This window comes from Melospiza georgiana, chromosome 5 (assembly GCF_028018845.1).
Source record: "Melospiza georgiana isolate bMelGeo1 chromosome 5, bMelGeo1.pri, whole genome shotgun sequence".
Taxonomy (NCBI): Eukaryota; Metazoa; Chordata; class Aves; order Passeriformes; family Passerellidae; genus Melospiza; species Melospiza georgiana.
In genome coordinates this window covers 54189237-54205110 of record NC_080434.1, presented here as the reverse complement: position 1 = coordinate 54205110, position 15874 = coordinate 54189237, and the positions used below count along the sequence as shown (strand labels likewise).

The window sequence follows — 15874 nt, the reverse complement described above, 5'->3', positions numbered from 1 at the left end:
CCGGGACCCGCCGAGCGCCCGCGGGCTCCGCTCGCCCCTCACGGCGCCTCCCGCCGCGGAGCGCCCCGCGGCTGCACGCCCGGCTCCGCCGCCAACCGCGTCCCGACTTCAGCCGCGGGGTGACGGTGCCCCCGGGCAGCGGCGGCTCCTCGCAACTTGCCTTGGGTTTGTACAGCCACTTTCGGAACCTGTTCATCATCACCGCGGCCGCTGACACCCCGCTGCCGCTGCCGCCGCCGCCGCCACGGGAGCTGCCGGCTCCGCAGCCGCGCCGCTCACAGGAGTGAGGCGAGCCGTGCCCCTCGCTGGGAGCCTCCGCCGGGTCGCGTTCTCCTCCTGCGCCGCCGCCTGGTCCCGCGGAGCGGCCGCCGGGCGCTCCCGTCAGCGCAGGGACCGTCCGGCGGCTCCGCGCGCTCCGCGCCGCCCCGACCGCCCCCAAAACATTGCGCGGCCGGCGGCAGCGCCGCCCCACCGCGCATGCGCGACACCGCCCCCGCGCCCTCCCTTCCCCACCCAATCGGGGGGCGGACCGGGACGGGCCAGAGCAGTCGCCCCGCCCACCCGGCTGCTCATTTGCGTAACACGCGAAGGGGGCGGGGAGACTGCGTGCCGCGTAGGCCACGCCCTGGCGAACGCCTTGTTGCAGTGGTTGCCGGGAGTTGTAGTTTTCTGCGGGCCGAGCTGACAGCGTCCGCTCGGGAATCGCAGGCTCTACCTGCTGCCGCCAGCGCTGTCCGTGCCCCGGAAACCGGCGCGTCACCGACCGCTGGCTGCCCGTGAGCCGAAACACCGCGGGGGGAGAGGCACTAGCTCCTTGGCAACGGCAGCAAACAACCGCCGCCATCTTGTTTCCCCGCTCCTGAAGTTCCGGGTCCCAGATCGCGCCGTTTGGCAACACTGAGGAGGGCTCGCAGTAGGACTACAGCTCCCAGCAGCCCTCGCGCTCCTTGGCAACGGGGCGCGCGGGGTTCCTGCGCCGGGAGGGACACGGACGGCACGGGCCCGGTGGGAGCGCTGGGAACGGGATGGGGAGCGCCGGGAACAGCCGGCAGCGGCAGCGGCAGCGGCGGGGACAGCCGGGAGCGGCAGCGGCAGCGGCGGTGCAAGGCAGATGTGGCCGTACGTGACACCTCCGGAAAGAGCCGGGTGCTATCCCCGTTGCGTTCAAGTGGCGGGTGCCACGGGCAGGCTCGTGGCTCCTTCGTCCCTTTATTTTCACACAATCATGGAATCACAGAAGGGTTTGGGTAGGAAGGAACCCTGAAGTTCACCCGTCCCCAAGCCCCGGCCATGGGCAGGGACACTTCCACCGTCCCAGATCGCTCCAAGCCCCGTCCAGCCTGGCCTTGAGCACTGCCGGGGATGCGGCAGCCACAGCTTCTCTGGGCAGCCTGTGCCAGGGCCTCACCGCCCTCAAGGGAAGAATTCCTCCTCAATATCTAATCTAAACCTGCTCTCTTTTAGTGTTCATATTCATTAGGGGTTCATAAGTACAACAGAAAATATCAAGGGGGCTGTGTTACACTGTGGACAGGGTTGCTGGGCTTTGCTCCCTGAAATTTTGACAGCCTTGGTGTCCATTTGCTAACCCGCCTCATAAACATAACACAATTTATTTGCAGAAGGTTTTATACAATAAGTATTTAATTGTAGAGTTCTACAAGATAAGAGATAAAAAACACCATGTCATGTTAAGGAAAACACTTGCAGTAGGTATGCAAAACATTGAAATACATGAAAATTAAAATCCTCAAAGTGAACGTTTTCCATCTGATCTGTCTGAATTTTGCAGGGAGGCTTAGTTCAGCTCTTTTTAAGAAGGACAGCTTCCATTAGAGGAAATGCAATCTCAGTCTTTCTAGGCTGGGAATGTGGGAGCAGATGTAAAACCTGAAAGAACCTTTCAGGTCACTGAAACCAATTCCTACAATTGTGGCCACTCTTATCCTGTGTAATTGCTTTCAAAATATCTCCAATCTCCACTGTAAAATAAGGTTAAATCAGGTTCTCACCTCCTATAATTGAAATCTACAGCTGATAATGGAAGGAAAATGCTGCCATTTTATATGCAGTATAAATTTATATCATTTTTATACATAAGAATTAGAGTAGTTTTCTAAATGATTGTGTGAAAATAAGGGTGCATATCATACCAAAAGCATTTTATTCCTGATGTGTATATTTTAAAACATTGACAATAATAATAGCAGGTTCTTTAATTAGAAGTGGGGTCCTTTCTATTAAGAACCCCTGTATGTTCAGAGATCTGAAGGCTCTACTACAGATCTTAGTTTTCACATTCCAGTTTGGGGGTTTAATGATTGTTATTTGGGGGGAGGCGTGGATATCAGAGCATGAGAACTCAGATTTCTTACTGGTATGCCAGAAGAAAAAGCATTTGTTACTGGCAGAGCTGTTGGAGCCTGAATTATGATTCAGTCTGAAGTACAGAGATATTTCTCCCTCGCTTATCCAAAATCCCTTGTGAGTGTAAGAGCCTTGGCAGGTTCTTACCTGAGAAACAAATGATTCTCAGAGGAGTGGAGTAAGTGATTCCTTTGCACAGTGGTGCCTCTTTCTGTATTTGCCATCCCTGGTCATGATCCAACCCTGTTTTGCTGGACTTCTTTTTTATTTGGATATTTTGTCTGGATCATAATAGGCACCTAAATGGCTATATTGAACATAATCACAGACAAACTCTTTTTTTCAGTTCTTTGAGATTAGTAATGAAAAGTGCTATTTAGGCAGTTATTGAGTAAGATGGTGCTGAGAGGCAGAGTACAATACCACTGTGTCTGGAAATATTATCCTAATATTTAAAAGCAATAAATTAATTCTGTTTACCACAGTGGGAATGAATCATCTGGATCAGGCATTCTTTTCTGACATCAAAATATGACAATATATATAGAATACAAGAATTGTTTACAAAATTACATTTTTATTTTCACTGTGGAAAGTTACTTTTGTGCTCATTTTTTCCCATTGCTAAACCAGATTAATGACTTTCAGGCCTGATAATTGCTGTCATTGTTCCTTCATACACAACAACATGTGTGTGTAGGAACAAATGCATTATAGCTCTGGTCATCTGAACATTAAAATCGAGGTAACAAGTCCTACACATTCTCAGACATATGGGTAAGGCTTCATTTGAGTTAGACAAAATCCAGTTATTTCACAAGGAAAGCATCAAGCATAAATACTGAACTGCTGTGCCTTCAGAATGCTTGGCAGTGGCCCAGACCACTGAAATGCTGTGATCGTGGCCCAGCCTGCTGACCAACAGTCATTGCTTCCTTAGCATTCCTCTCTGTTCCTGTTCTTTTGTTTCTTTTGAAAAACAGGCTGTTTACAGCAACATGTGATGAAATTTAAGACTAAAATTTTGCTTTCTGATACATCTCAGTGGGAAGAGCAGTGTGTTAAGGAGGACCTGTATGCACACAGGCAAAATCCATACTTTTTTTCTATATTATCTTTAATTCTATTTTGTCAAATAACCTGGTGCAGTAACATGTATCCTTAAGATATTTTGAGATACTTACAATATGTAATTTTGTCTTCTATTTTCTCACTGTTTGTACTGTATTTTCATTTCTCCTGTCAGCTGTTCTGAGTAACTGGGGTTTTGAAAGCTTGACCTAAATGTTCTCTTCTACATTACTGCAGTGTAACTTCTGTATGAGCCTATCACCATGCATTATGCCACAACTGATGGAGGCACAAAAAAATAATGATTTTCTGTATTTATAGGATTCTCCATGGTGAAGATGGTCAGCCATAGAGAACTTATTGCACTCATAGTGCAACAGCTTAACAAGTTTAACCCTGAAAATCAGAGCTTGGAGGATTTCCTGAATGAATCAGCTGTGATTCAGGTATATTAAGTTTTGGTTGATCTTATACAGTTTACTTTGTTACTGTGTGATTTTAAATGCAAAGGTATCTGTTTTCTAACATGTTGTTGTAACTTTTATTGATTCCCCTACAGTGACATTTTTTGTTCATGAGTAAAGTCCAGATTTCTTATGGTTATCACCAGAAAACAAGGCAGTAAAGATCAGAGGGGTTGAAAAACTGCTTGGATAGCAACAAGAGGAAGGAAAAAAAAAACAACCACCTTCTAAAATTGATGAGATAGTCATAGGGAAGACTTCTGTTCCACTTCTGACAAAGCTGTTTTGAGGATTCTTGTTCTTTTCTTCCTTCAAAGCAGAAGTTTCTGACAGCACCACCCATTTGTATGTACAAATGCAGTTCAGAAGCTGAGTCACAGGATCAGGTATTCTTGCTTTGAGGACATAAGTGCCCACCAGAACAGTGTGATAGAAGGACAGTGACAATAAATCAGCCAGCAGATTCTAATTTAATACTGCAAGTAACCAGAGCATGATTTTCCCATTTGTGTCTGTTCTGGCTGAAGCAGTTTCCATCCCTTCCTGACCACAGTGTGTCACCTCTTTGTCCTCAGTGTCACCCTGACTTGTGCTGAGGCAGCTGGTGGAGTCAATCAGCTTTAGCAAACCACCAAGGGAAGCCAGTAATGTTGTTTAGACTGCTATTGTGTGTGTGTGCCATTGTTATCAAGTGGCATTGTTGGAGCCCTGATTCCACACTGCCATGTGGCTCCAGTGCTCATTTCCCCTTCTGACAATAAGGGATAAACCACTGCTGTTCCAGTCTGACAGTCTTTTGCATTGATTTTGCATAAATACAATTACTAAAAGAATATAAAACCGTGGAGGTGTGATAAGAAAGCTGGGGCTGAGCAGTGGCTTCACACTCATTCCTTGGGTGCTTGCCTTCTCCAGCAGTTGCCACTCAGGCCCCTTCTTTCCTGCCCTCCTGCCTTGTAGTCCTGGCATAACTCTTTGTGATTCATATTCTGAATTACATCAGGGAACTGATCCAGTTTCAAAATAATCATTTTTCACTGGGCAGAGAGCAAGTAAATCCAGTTACCACTGCTGCCAAAATAAATGCTTATAAAAATGAATCTTAAGATCATTGTTCTTCTCAGCCCAGGAAAACTAGTAAAAAGACAAAACTCCAGTAACTCCATTAGAGAAATATGAATCTAAAGTTTCATAATAAACCCTTTCAGAAGGGGAAGGACAAGGAGGATAGCTGAGGCCAGAGGTAAGGCCAAAATCTTTCTCTGGGCTAGTTTTTGGTCACCTACTACACAGGATTTATCAAAGAAAGTAAAAAGACCTGTGTTTGTATAAAATTCAGCTTTGTTTCAGTAGCAAATGGGTGATTCAAATTAATCATTAAAAACTTACTTCTTTCTTTTCTGTTTCATAAGAGGCATATGATCCTAAAAATATTGTAGGATTTTTTGTACACATGATTTCCAGGCTTGGTAACTTACTAATTAGCCAATATTAACTAACCCATGCAGAAACTTCCTTCAGTTTGTATCCTGATTTACAGCCTGGCTCTAAACCACAGACTAGATTCATACCTGTTTGTTTCATGCCAGCAGCATAACAACTAGCAAAGCTCAAGTTGTCTACTGACCAAAAAAATCAGGAGAGTCAGATTCCAAGAGATCAAATCTAAGTAATTACAAGACACAGCTCCAAATTTATTTATTTGCTGACCTAGATGTGCAGTATATCACACAACTCCTCTACAAGTCTTCTGTTCTTCTAAATACTTTTAGTAGTTTTCCATCCCCTCAGTGTGCATTCAGATGTTAACACTGTAGGTTTCATTCATGGTGTATATCTTTATTGTACTTGGATGGCTTAGAGTCTTTATGTCTTCTAATGTGATATCTCAGGTGTCTTGCTTAGTTCTTTGATAACTTGTTGATGGTCTCTATAACATATCCTCCTTAGCCTATTGTTCACCTGTCTGGGGATGTTCCTGGTGAAACCAAGAATTTTGGGATAGATTATTTCTCTCAAAATAAAAACACAGTACACCCAAGTCATTCCAGAACAGGTTCAAGGAGTTCAGCACCCCACTGGCAGGGGCTGCAGGAGCCACTGTGATGCCAGTCTTGTCAAGTGCCAGATGCTCAAAATAAGAACCTCTGACAGCCATACATTGTCACCTGAATTGCCAGGAGCCAAGGACACTTTGCAGAGCAAAACCTCTGTCAGAATAAAGTAGATTTTAAGAGCAATATAAGTATATGTAGGAACTGATTGAAATGAAACAAAATTACTCCTCTGGAAATCTAACAAAGGAAATGAAGAGATGGGCATCCTTGGCTGATCAGAAATGGGGAAGACAGCAGTAAAGAGTAAGAAATGAAATGCAGAATGGAACTGAGTTGTGAAGCATCTTGACAGGCAGCTTTAGTTTTATATGCTAGAATCAACTGTGAGATGGTAGGTGGAGTAAGTGGGTCAAATCAATGGACTGGCAGGATGAACTTAACAGTGGCATTCCAGATGGTTGGTTTACTGAGATGGGGTTGGTTAAACCCACAACAGAGACACTTATTTCAATGAAATAGAAAATTCTGAGACACTAACTTAGATTTTTAGCTAGGAAGTGATAGGAAAATACTATTTGAAATATACTGTTCAAAAAGAGTGAAGAAGATGTGCACATGAACTGGTGATGATGTCCTGGGGAGTAATCTGCATGAAAAATGACCTCTGGAGTTATGGTTTTGACTGACAGGCTGGGTGGCAATAGCACCAATAACTGAGGAAAGAAGTAGCATAAGAGTGCTGAAGCTTTGTACTGTTGAAATTAAACTGACAACAATGAGAAGGAAATGTTACAGAGAAGAGGCAGCATCCTAGGCTGAAGTTTAGAGTTCTTATTTGTGTACAAGATAAATGGGAATATGTTGTGAAAGGAAGTTGGATGCAGTGCTACAGGAGGGAGTCTGGAAGGCACAATCTGTCTTGATCCAAATATCCCTGTCAACCATTTACCAACAGCATGAGACCATTCTTGTGGGAATCCGTGCAAATTAAAGCCATAAAAATAGCTGGTGAACTGAGGCACAGGAAAACAAGTGAAAGTGGGCAAACAATTATATTTTAAAGTGAAGGACTTTACAATATGAATGTATAAAAAAAGAAAGAGGCAAGAAATAAATTGTGATGAAGCCATCAGGTTGAAAATACACTTGCTTTGCAAATGATAGTAAGAAGGAATTGATAGATTTCCATATTGTATCTTTCACTAAGCATACAGTCAGTCATTGTTGAATATTCTGATCAAAATCCATTGGGTTTCTTTCAGTTTCACTCTGCTGCTCCAAAGGTGACAATAGTTCAGAGCACAGTCAATCTACGCAAGATTTTATTTTTAATTTCTAGATGCACCTTAGGTTATGTAAATAATTAAAACAAAAGTCAAAATACATGATTATGTGAAATAGTATATTTTGGTCTTCCATAAAAACTATGTAGAAATGTTTATATTTTGACAGTGCACAATGGTACTTTACTGTAGAGGTTTGGAATACTCTGCTACCCAAATAGCGAGTGGATGGCAGAGAAGGATAAACTGAGTTCTGTTCTATGATCCATCATTTTTCTATCCCTGTCCTTTCTCTTGTCCTCAAGTTTACTTGCCCAGGTGTCTTTATTTAACCTGTCCCAGTTCATTCTCTTCAAGTGGTTGGTTCCAGTGCTGTTGTCCCTGTGCAGCAAGTCCTGCTCACCTCTTTGGTATTGTTCTGCTCACCTCAAATTCTTTCCCATTCAGTTCCAATCTCTACTGTACCTCAATCAAGTGAGAAATCTCTCCCTCTCTCTTTCCAAACTGAAGCCCACAAGAGGCAGATGCCACAGAAGATAGGTGAGACAGGATCTCATCTCTCAGTTTGGGCTCCCACACTGACCCAGCATGGCTTGTCCCAGGCTCACCCTGTATTGTAGTGAAAGCTCTGCTTGCCCTAGACTGGCCATGGTAAGGACATACAGAATCTTCAGGGCAGTTCACTGCTACAGTTTGAATTCACACAAAACACATGCAAATGGCTGTTTTTCACTTGGCAAAATTTTCTGCATGGATTTTCATAAGAAAACCAAAAGGCCAAAGTTTGTAAGGCACTGCTGACCCCTGTGTACCACTTTGAAAATACATCCCCAGCTGCTTCCCTGCATTTGGTTTGAAACTACTCAATATTTCCAAATAATTAGGTAAAAACTTTAAGAAATGACAACTTCCTGTCGAAAATCAGCTATGTGTATGAGGCCATGTAAGCTGCTCTCAACTTGTTCCTCTCAAATAACATGGGAGGTTACCCATTAACTTCAGCAGAAGCAGAATCAACCTCTTGATTATTATTATTATTTTAACTTCTTAATGCATCTTTATAATTTTATTCAAATGCCTGTTCCATCTGAGCATATTCTCTCAGTGTAGGAAATGAGAAATCCCTTTGGAAAACACTTGGCTGTACACTCTGCTTCTGAGTATATCCTAAAGTTAGCAACATTACACTCTACATACCTTGGTGTACATGAGAAAAGCAGTTTATTTGTAGGAAATGATATCATTAGATTCTGCTCCCCAGAGGTTTTTTCCTACCTGTATGTGGGATTTAGCTTTACCCAGCCCTTTTACAGCAGCCATGGCTGCACACCTAATCCCTGTGTGCTGCTTGAGAAAAGCACCCATCTTGCCCTGCATTTTTGTAATTGAGGTAGATCAAGAAGATACCACATCAAATAACCACTGTGATACATTTTTCACCCATTGTACTTTGCAGCCACTCAGTGTTTCAATATACAAATAGGAAATCAGAAAATTAGTGCTAAAAAAAAAAGAAAGTGAGGTTAAAGAAAGGTAAACTCTTACTGGGACAATAGTTCAGGTCTGTCTGAACCACTGCATGTATGAAGATAGAATGTTCTTTTGCTGTGATGGAAATGCAATAACAAATTGCTGAGTGCCAGGGAGCTGTCAGTGTTTAAAACCAAGGTGTCAGGAGAGAACACGATCTCCACAAGGCCACTCAGGAAGCAAGAAAGACACATCTAAATCTCAGTTCCTATCTTCTAACTCCCATTTCAGGCTTCTGTATAAAAGTGGAGTTAGGAAAACTCACTGATTATCATCCTTTTGTTTTAGAGAAAAAGAGAAAAAATATGGAAGGATTTTTAATTATTGAATAATGGGAGATTAATACCTAATTCCTCTAATTAGAATGTTACAATCAAAATCGGTCTAGAGGTGTTAAACTACATATATTTTATTTTTGCTACATGTAAACTTTACACCATAAAAGGATTTTCTGTTTATTGTTCTCAGTGAGTGATCAGACTTTATGTTCTTCCAGGAACTTTGAGTTGTAATTTAGTTATTTACAGTCTTCATGTTTATTATACTGTAATTTACAATGTTTATTACACAATATTGGACTTGTTTTTCATTGCAAATATTTTCAATAAAACCACAGATTCATTAGCAATGTGATGGATGATTCCTAATTGCAGCAAACAAACCTTCGCCTTCAATCCCAAAGAATCATTCCCTCAAACCTCCTAAAAACAAATAAGACCAGTTAAATCCTTTTACTTCAATATTGTGACCTTGTTGCTATTAAAACAGAATTCAATTTGAATTATCCTGAATAACACATTAACTTAAAAAAATTCCTAAGTCTGTCTAAGATCTTTAAATTATTATATATTCGCATTCAAATTTACATCTGTTCCTGTTGTTCTTCATTTGAATGGCCAGATTACTTCTCCTTGTTTATCCTCCTAAATGCTTTTTAATGTTCCTTTTATCAGATTGATGCTGTCCAGATAATATTTTCATTCCTGTGTACTAAACCCCCTTCTTTTTATTAAGCATTCTTCACTTAAATCTATCAAAAATGATCCATGTCCAAAGGTGATCTTTCATCCAGTGCATGTTGTACACAAGCATATAATTCCATCACACCTTTTATAGGACTGGACTGCATCTGTTCATTTTGAAAAAAGATTAAATTTTGTACCTAACTGAAGCATGCCAGGTATTGTTCTTCCTTGTGACTGTCAGAATCAAGCTTTGGCCATGATAACAAGAGACAGATTTTAACACAGGAGTTACCAGGCAGTGTATGTGCCTTTCTCTATGCACATCACTTCATTTTCAGTGGAATTATCTGCTTCAATCAGTGCTGCAGGATCAGACCCCATCACATTGACTTTCCTCCATACATCCCAGCTACAGAAGAGCTTATTTCTGTAAAACCAGAACTGCCACCCCAAATTCACTGTTCTGCTCCTTTATCCCTCATGCTGATAGCAAGATATGTTTATGTGCTTCCCATTTCACAAGAACATGGTGTAATTTGGCACAACTCTCCACAGTTCTCGTTTGTGCTGGTTCAGCTGTGTCTCACACATGCCCACTCAACTGATTTTACTCAATTGGGAGTAAAATCCTCAAATGTCAAAAGTCATAGATTTTAATATGAAGATAATGTAATGCAAGAATGATAGATATGGTGCAATAAAAAATCCTCCTAAATTATAGAAGTCTAATTTGTATTTTTGGTTACTGACATAAATGCAGATTAGGATCTTTCTAAGGAAATTATGGAATTTGAGTTTTCTGCAGTGTTCTGGGATTTAATATTAAGCACAAGGGAAAATAAGGTTCCCTGTACCTCTTAATACAGCATTGGTCAGCATTGTCTGCTCTAGATGAAAAATACAAACTTGTGACTGCAACACAGATGGTGAATAGTAGAAGCAGGATATTTTCCTACTTAAATCCAAAGATCCCAGGAGTTTTTCCCACTGACTTCAGAGAGAAAGAATACTGGGTTCTGGTGACTGATTCAGACCCTGGTGACGTCAGTAGGAATATTTTCTTTCATTTTTACAGGTTTTTGATTAGACCCTTGGAGAGGACTAGCACTGATAACTGAAGCACTCTAAACTAATCAGGCTCTATCTGCAAAATGTGCACGTTCTTCCTAGAAGAAGACAAGTTCACTACATACTATTGCACAGTTCTCTCAGGAGGTGAAAGCTATTTTATCTTTTCATCAAATATTATCTTTCTAAAATATTTGTTTCACCTAAATTATGTCCTTAGCCTGAGAAGTCTCAAACAGAGCATGGCTGATATTTTTTTCCTTTTTTCCCTCCAGAGAGAAGAGCTTTTCTTTCTCTCCTTTTCTGATCTCTCTGGCCCCTTCACACAGGTTCCACTGTAACCAGCCTTATTATGATACACCCATGGTGGAAAAGCTTCCCTTTTGCAGATATTTCTCCATTTAATTCATGCTATTTTTTGTACTAACCCATGCTGGAAGTTGTTTATGTTCAAAGCCCTTCTTGCCCAGTCTCTTCTCTCCTTGAGGAAGCTTGACTGATTCCCAGCTACAGCTGTGTGCCAGAGAGCAGGAGAAACACATCTATGGAAGGTATTAGGGTCTTCCCAAAAGGGGGAAGTAAAACCAATCAGCACATAATTAGACAAGAATCACATTTTCTTCCCAGCAACATTCAGGATAAATTCAGACAGAATTGGGGTTTTTTAACAACTTAAAACACTTAGTAATCAGACAGAGGTGGATTTTAATGCCATAGAGAAAATACTGTCAGATATTTGTATCTGTTCAAAATCTGTTTTGTCTTCTGATATTTTTAATATTCAATGAACAGAAAATGATCACTGCATGTGTTACTTTCAAACTTTTAAATTATCTGGCCTTCCTTATGTTGAAGGGCTCAGACATACTTGCAAATTTAGCTAACTGCTGGTTGTTTCAGAAAAATATGTTATTAAAGTGTACTTAAAAAGGTAAAAAGTTGCTCTGATGGACAGAATAAATGCTCACAAATTAGTGTTTATTAATTCTTGTTGGCACCAATGACTTAGTGTGTTGCTTGGAGCAGATCTCTTACCTGCTCCATGCCATAGTTCCTGCATGTTGAAAATTATATTAGCCAAAAGCAGTCTCATTAAATACAATTAATGCTAGTGAAGTGTTTTGAAAACCTCATACAAAAGGTGCTATAAATATACAATCTGTCATACTGTACCATTTCAGGATCACTTGACCTTCTGTGAAATACATCTCACTGACATAAAGCTCAGCACAAAGCCCCACAGAAAAAATGCATTTAGGAATTAATGCTAGAAATTACACCTACCCAACACATTACTTTCCCAAAGCCATTATTATTTCAGATATACAGATAAACTGTAAATGTCCTTGATGAAATTTGTAGAGGACACAATGCACTTTCTATTGAGTATTCTAACTGGTTTAAAGCACTGGCTCAGGTTTTGATTCACTAGATTATCTGCAGGGCTTAACCAACACCTGGCTCACCTTTGGGATTTCCTATCCAAGTCATCCTCCTGCCCAGTCTTGTTTAGTTGAGTAGTGATGAGATCACTTCCTTGAGTGACACAGCTGCAGGCTGCTCCACCAATCTCAATTTTTACATGTAGAAACAGAACATTTGGTACTTTCTGTGGCTGAAAGCAGATTCAGCTGATTATGTTTCATGCCAAGACATTTTGTCCTGTGGTCCCCAGTCAGTGCTGATGTTGTAGGGCACAGCTGTCCCCAGGTGCACTTCTGTCACCCTCTTGCTTGTCTCAAGACCATGTGGTGGTTGTGTTCATTCTTGCTCAAGGTGTAAGCAGGAGTAAGAACTGTGTTCATCCTAACACTTCTCACTGAATTGTTAACTCAGCAGCAAAGCAGAGTAAATGCAGACAGGCAATTGCATTTTTATGCTGCACTCTCCACTGTATGGGAGATGAGTTGGGCACAAGTAGTGTCCTGTTGTTACCTGTTTGTCTACTTTTGGCCACCTCTGCAAAGTGTATTTGAAAAGCAAATACAAAGTGTATTTGAAAAGGTTTGCCATAGCACTTCATATCAAATCACACAGAACATGAATGCAGAGATTCTGATCTAATAAAGATCTTGAAAACAACTGAAATTTTAGCTTCTAGCAGAGATAGTTGAGAGACTTTCTGTTGAGCGTGTCTTCAACAGGCTTGACCAGTTTTATGATTTTCTGTTTATTAACAGAGCTACTATTTTCTGCAGTTTCTTCATAAATAACACCATTTGCTCAAGGGAGCAATTGTTTTAGATTCAAAATGTCACAATCCTGCTTTCAGTGGAACTACATCCTCTCTGACTTTGCCATTTAGTTATTTAGGTTTGCTTTTGCCTTTTTTAGTAAATTCCTAAGAGATGTCATATGAAATATTCTTAGAGATATCATATCAAATATTATATATATATGTATGTATGTATGTATGTATATATATGTATTTCATCATTTAGTAGGGGCTTAGATTTATGAGTTTTCTTTGTTACCTAAATCTTCATCCATAAAAGGTGTATTTGGAAAGAACTGTTTGCCTCACAAGAATCCTCAGTGCTTAGCAAGATGAAGTCCATACTTTCCTTTTTTTTTTTCTTTTTTTTTTTTTCATATTTTAAGATTTTTTTCAGTCTCTTTCCTAATTTTTCCTGGCGATGATGCACAAATTAAAAGGAATTAAGTATAAAATCTGGGTTTTGAACAGGAGTAGTGAAAAAAATTAGGCTGTCTCTGAATGACAACCTGAGAAAACATACTTTGAATTCTTCTGTATATTTTTTTACATTTAAATACTAGAATGGTAATTTTAAAGTTTTGCCTTATATTTGCTTGATCTCAAAGTCCTGTATAGTGGAAAACTCACAGACTTCCATCCAACAGCCTCTAATAACACCCATAAAGTAGAAATGAATCACATTAGGGAAATAAAGCAATCAAGAGGTAGCAGACAGCCTACCAGGCCAGGTGAACATCACATCTGATACATTATTGCAGTTCTGTTGTTCCCACACCTCTGAGCTCTGGGAGAGATGACACATCAAACATGGACTATACATTTTCAGAAGATGCCCTTAGCCTTTTTTCTTGGCTTCTTATCTAACCTCCTTCAATCAAAGGATCATTATTGTTTGTCATTTTGTCATAGCTCAGCTGGCCATTTTCAATTCATGTAATAACAAACTGCTCTGGGCCTCAGATTTTATTGCAGTGTTTAAAGGTGGCTCATCCTAGAAGTTTCTCTCATATAGTAGCACATATTGCATGGGTTATTGTGATTGAAACTCTCTGTAAAGTTGAGGAGCATTCAGGCTTTTTAAAGGGTTAATGGGGTAGGATCCAGAAGGAAGGGACCATCCCACTCTCCTGTTCTCTTGGGATACTGCATGAACATTACAAGTGACCAGGAGCATTAGCTGGGTAAGAAACAGTCTGCATTAAAAAGAATCCTGACACTCACTGGTTTAGCTTAAATCAGTCATGTTCTCCAAAGTTGGGTTTCAGTAGCAGTTAAGAGTCTTTTCCATAATCTCTGTCCAGCTTCTCTCCTCAGTTTAGTCTCCCTAAGTAGTACAGACTTCATCCACAAATAAGAGGTTTCCTGAGGGAAAACAAAATCTTACTGAAACTTTCTCATACTGTTGGCTAAGTTAATCAGTGCTCATACCTCAGAGACTTCAGATTTTCTTTGCCTCAACTGCTGACATTCACACGTGAAGGTCATTTAACTCGATGCTTATGTCAGCAGGTAAAATGAGTACTTAACATTGGAGAAAGTTACATTTTACTTAACAAGGGCCATTAGTTTGCTGGGACTGCCCTTATTTGATAGCATTAGAAGGGCAGCAGCCCTACCAAAGGCACTGCTGTTCATTGTTCATGTTTTGCAGTTACTTCAAAATAATTGTACTTTTTGCACACAACTATTTTCTTTCCAGAACACATTAATCATTATTAAATTTGTATCTTTATAGACTCTTAATGTGACAGAAGAAAAATTTGTATTGGATACACTAGCAGGATGCACAGAATACAAATCCATATTGGATGTGGTGGTGAATGCCTTTTATGTTCGGGATGGGAGATACTGCCCCATTTCTGAGCGTAATCTCTATATAGGTAAGTTGTCTCTACAATACCAAATGTGTTTACCACAAAATTTCAAAAAATATAATTTTACTAGTGTAGGTCTTGGTGTTATGTTACATTGGAAGCACTGTCATTGTGTTTAGTGCAGTGTGAAGTACAGGACCTTTTCTAATGCCCAATGAATGTGAAGTCCAAAACCTGAAATTGTTATTTAGTCTGAAATCTTACAGATGTTAACTGGAATTTTACCTAAGAAGGGTAAGATGCAGTTGGAAAATAGGATCAGTGGCTGCAAGAAGCATCTTGGACATTTAGCCGTCCTTCAATGATTTCCCTTTATTCTCTTCTATGCAACCCAGTACCTCTGCCATTCAGATACAGAAATGTGTAACAAATCTCTGTGTGCTGAGGATCACAGCACATCTCAGTTTCAGACACAATTGTCTCTATCCATGTGTGGGTTTCTTCATTACTGACCATCACAATGACATAAGTAACTTAAGATACTGCCATCTATCTCCAGGAGTGAGGTCAGTTATTTTCATTTAATTAGTTCCTTGGGCAGAATCAGTTCTGATACAACTATATCTGATAGTGTCCACCCAGTTAATTAGGGTAGTTACTACTCCCAAATTTATTTCAGGTATCGAGAATTACATGAAAAATTAATTTTAAAAATATTTTCTGCTATTTATTTGATACACATGTGCTGAGGTTGATCTGTTAAGTCTCTAACTAAGTTGGAATTCCAAATACCTCTGTCACTGGTTCTCTAATTCAGATAAGTTCTGAATCTTTGTGGGTATGTTTAAAAGTCAATTTAATTCAAAGTGGTTGAAAAATACAAAGAAATGTATCTAATATAAATATATCAACATTTTATGTTTTTAAAGCTAATAAATTTTTATTACAATTCTGGTCTCTTCTATCACAATCTGTAAAAATACAGAAATCTAAATCAAACAACAAACAAAAGGGAGCCAGAACTGTCAAGGATGAAA

General features: G+C 40.4%; 2 protein-coding genes across 5 annotated transcripts in view; one reads left to right on the top strand and one right to left on the bottom strand.

The window, feature by feature from the left end:
• The window catches only part of ZFYVE28 (zinc finger FYVE-type containing 28), a 146118-nt gene extending 145786 nt beyond the window's left edge, over nt 1-332 (bottom strand). For 2 of the 4 annotated variants that reach the window (XM_058024561.1, XM_058024562.1), the window contains exon 1: nt 161-332. In XM_058024561.1, coding sequence (XP_057880544.1) covers nt 161-199 — 39 coding nt within the window. In that variant the 5' untranslated portion in view covers nt 200-332. The remainder of the gene's footprint in view (nt 1-160) is intronic. The other 2 variants (XM_058024563.1, XM_058024564.1) reach the window with 1 other exon arrangement.
• A 693-nt stretch (nt 333-1025) lies between these two features.
• CFAP99 (cilia and flagella associated protein 99) overlaps nt 1026-15874 on the top strand; it is a 52971-nt gene continuing 38122 nt past the window's right edge. The window contains exons 1-3 of the mRNA XM_058024387.1: nt 1026-1119; nt 3760-3884; nt 14759-14903. Of these exons, the coding sequence (XP_057880370.1) occupies nt 1026-1119; nt 3760-3884; nt 14759-14903 (364 nt within the window). The remainder of the gene's footprint in view (nt 1120-3759; nt 3885-14758; nt 14904-15874) is intronic.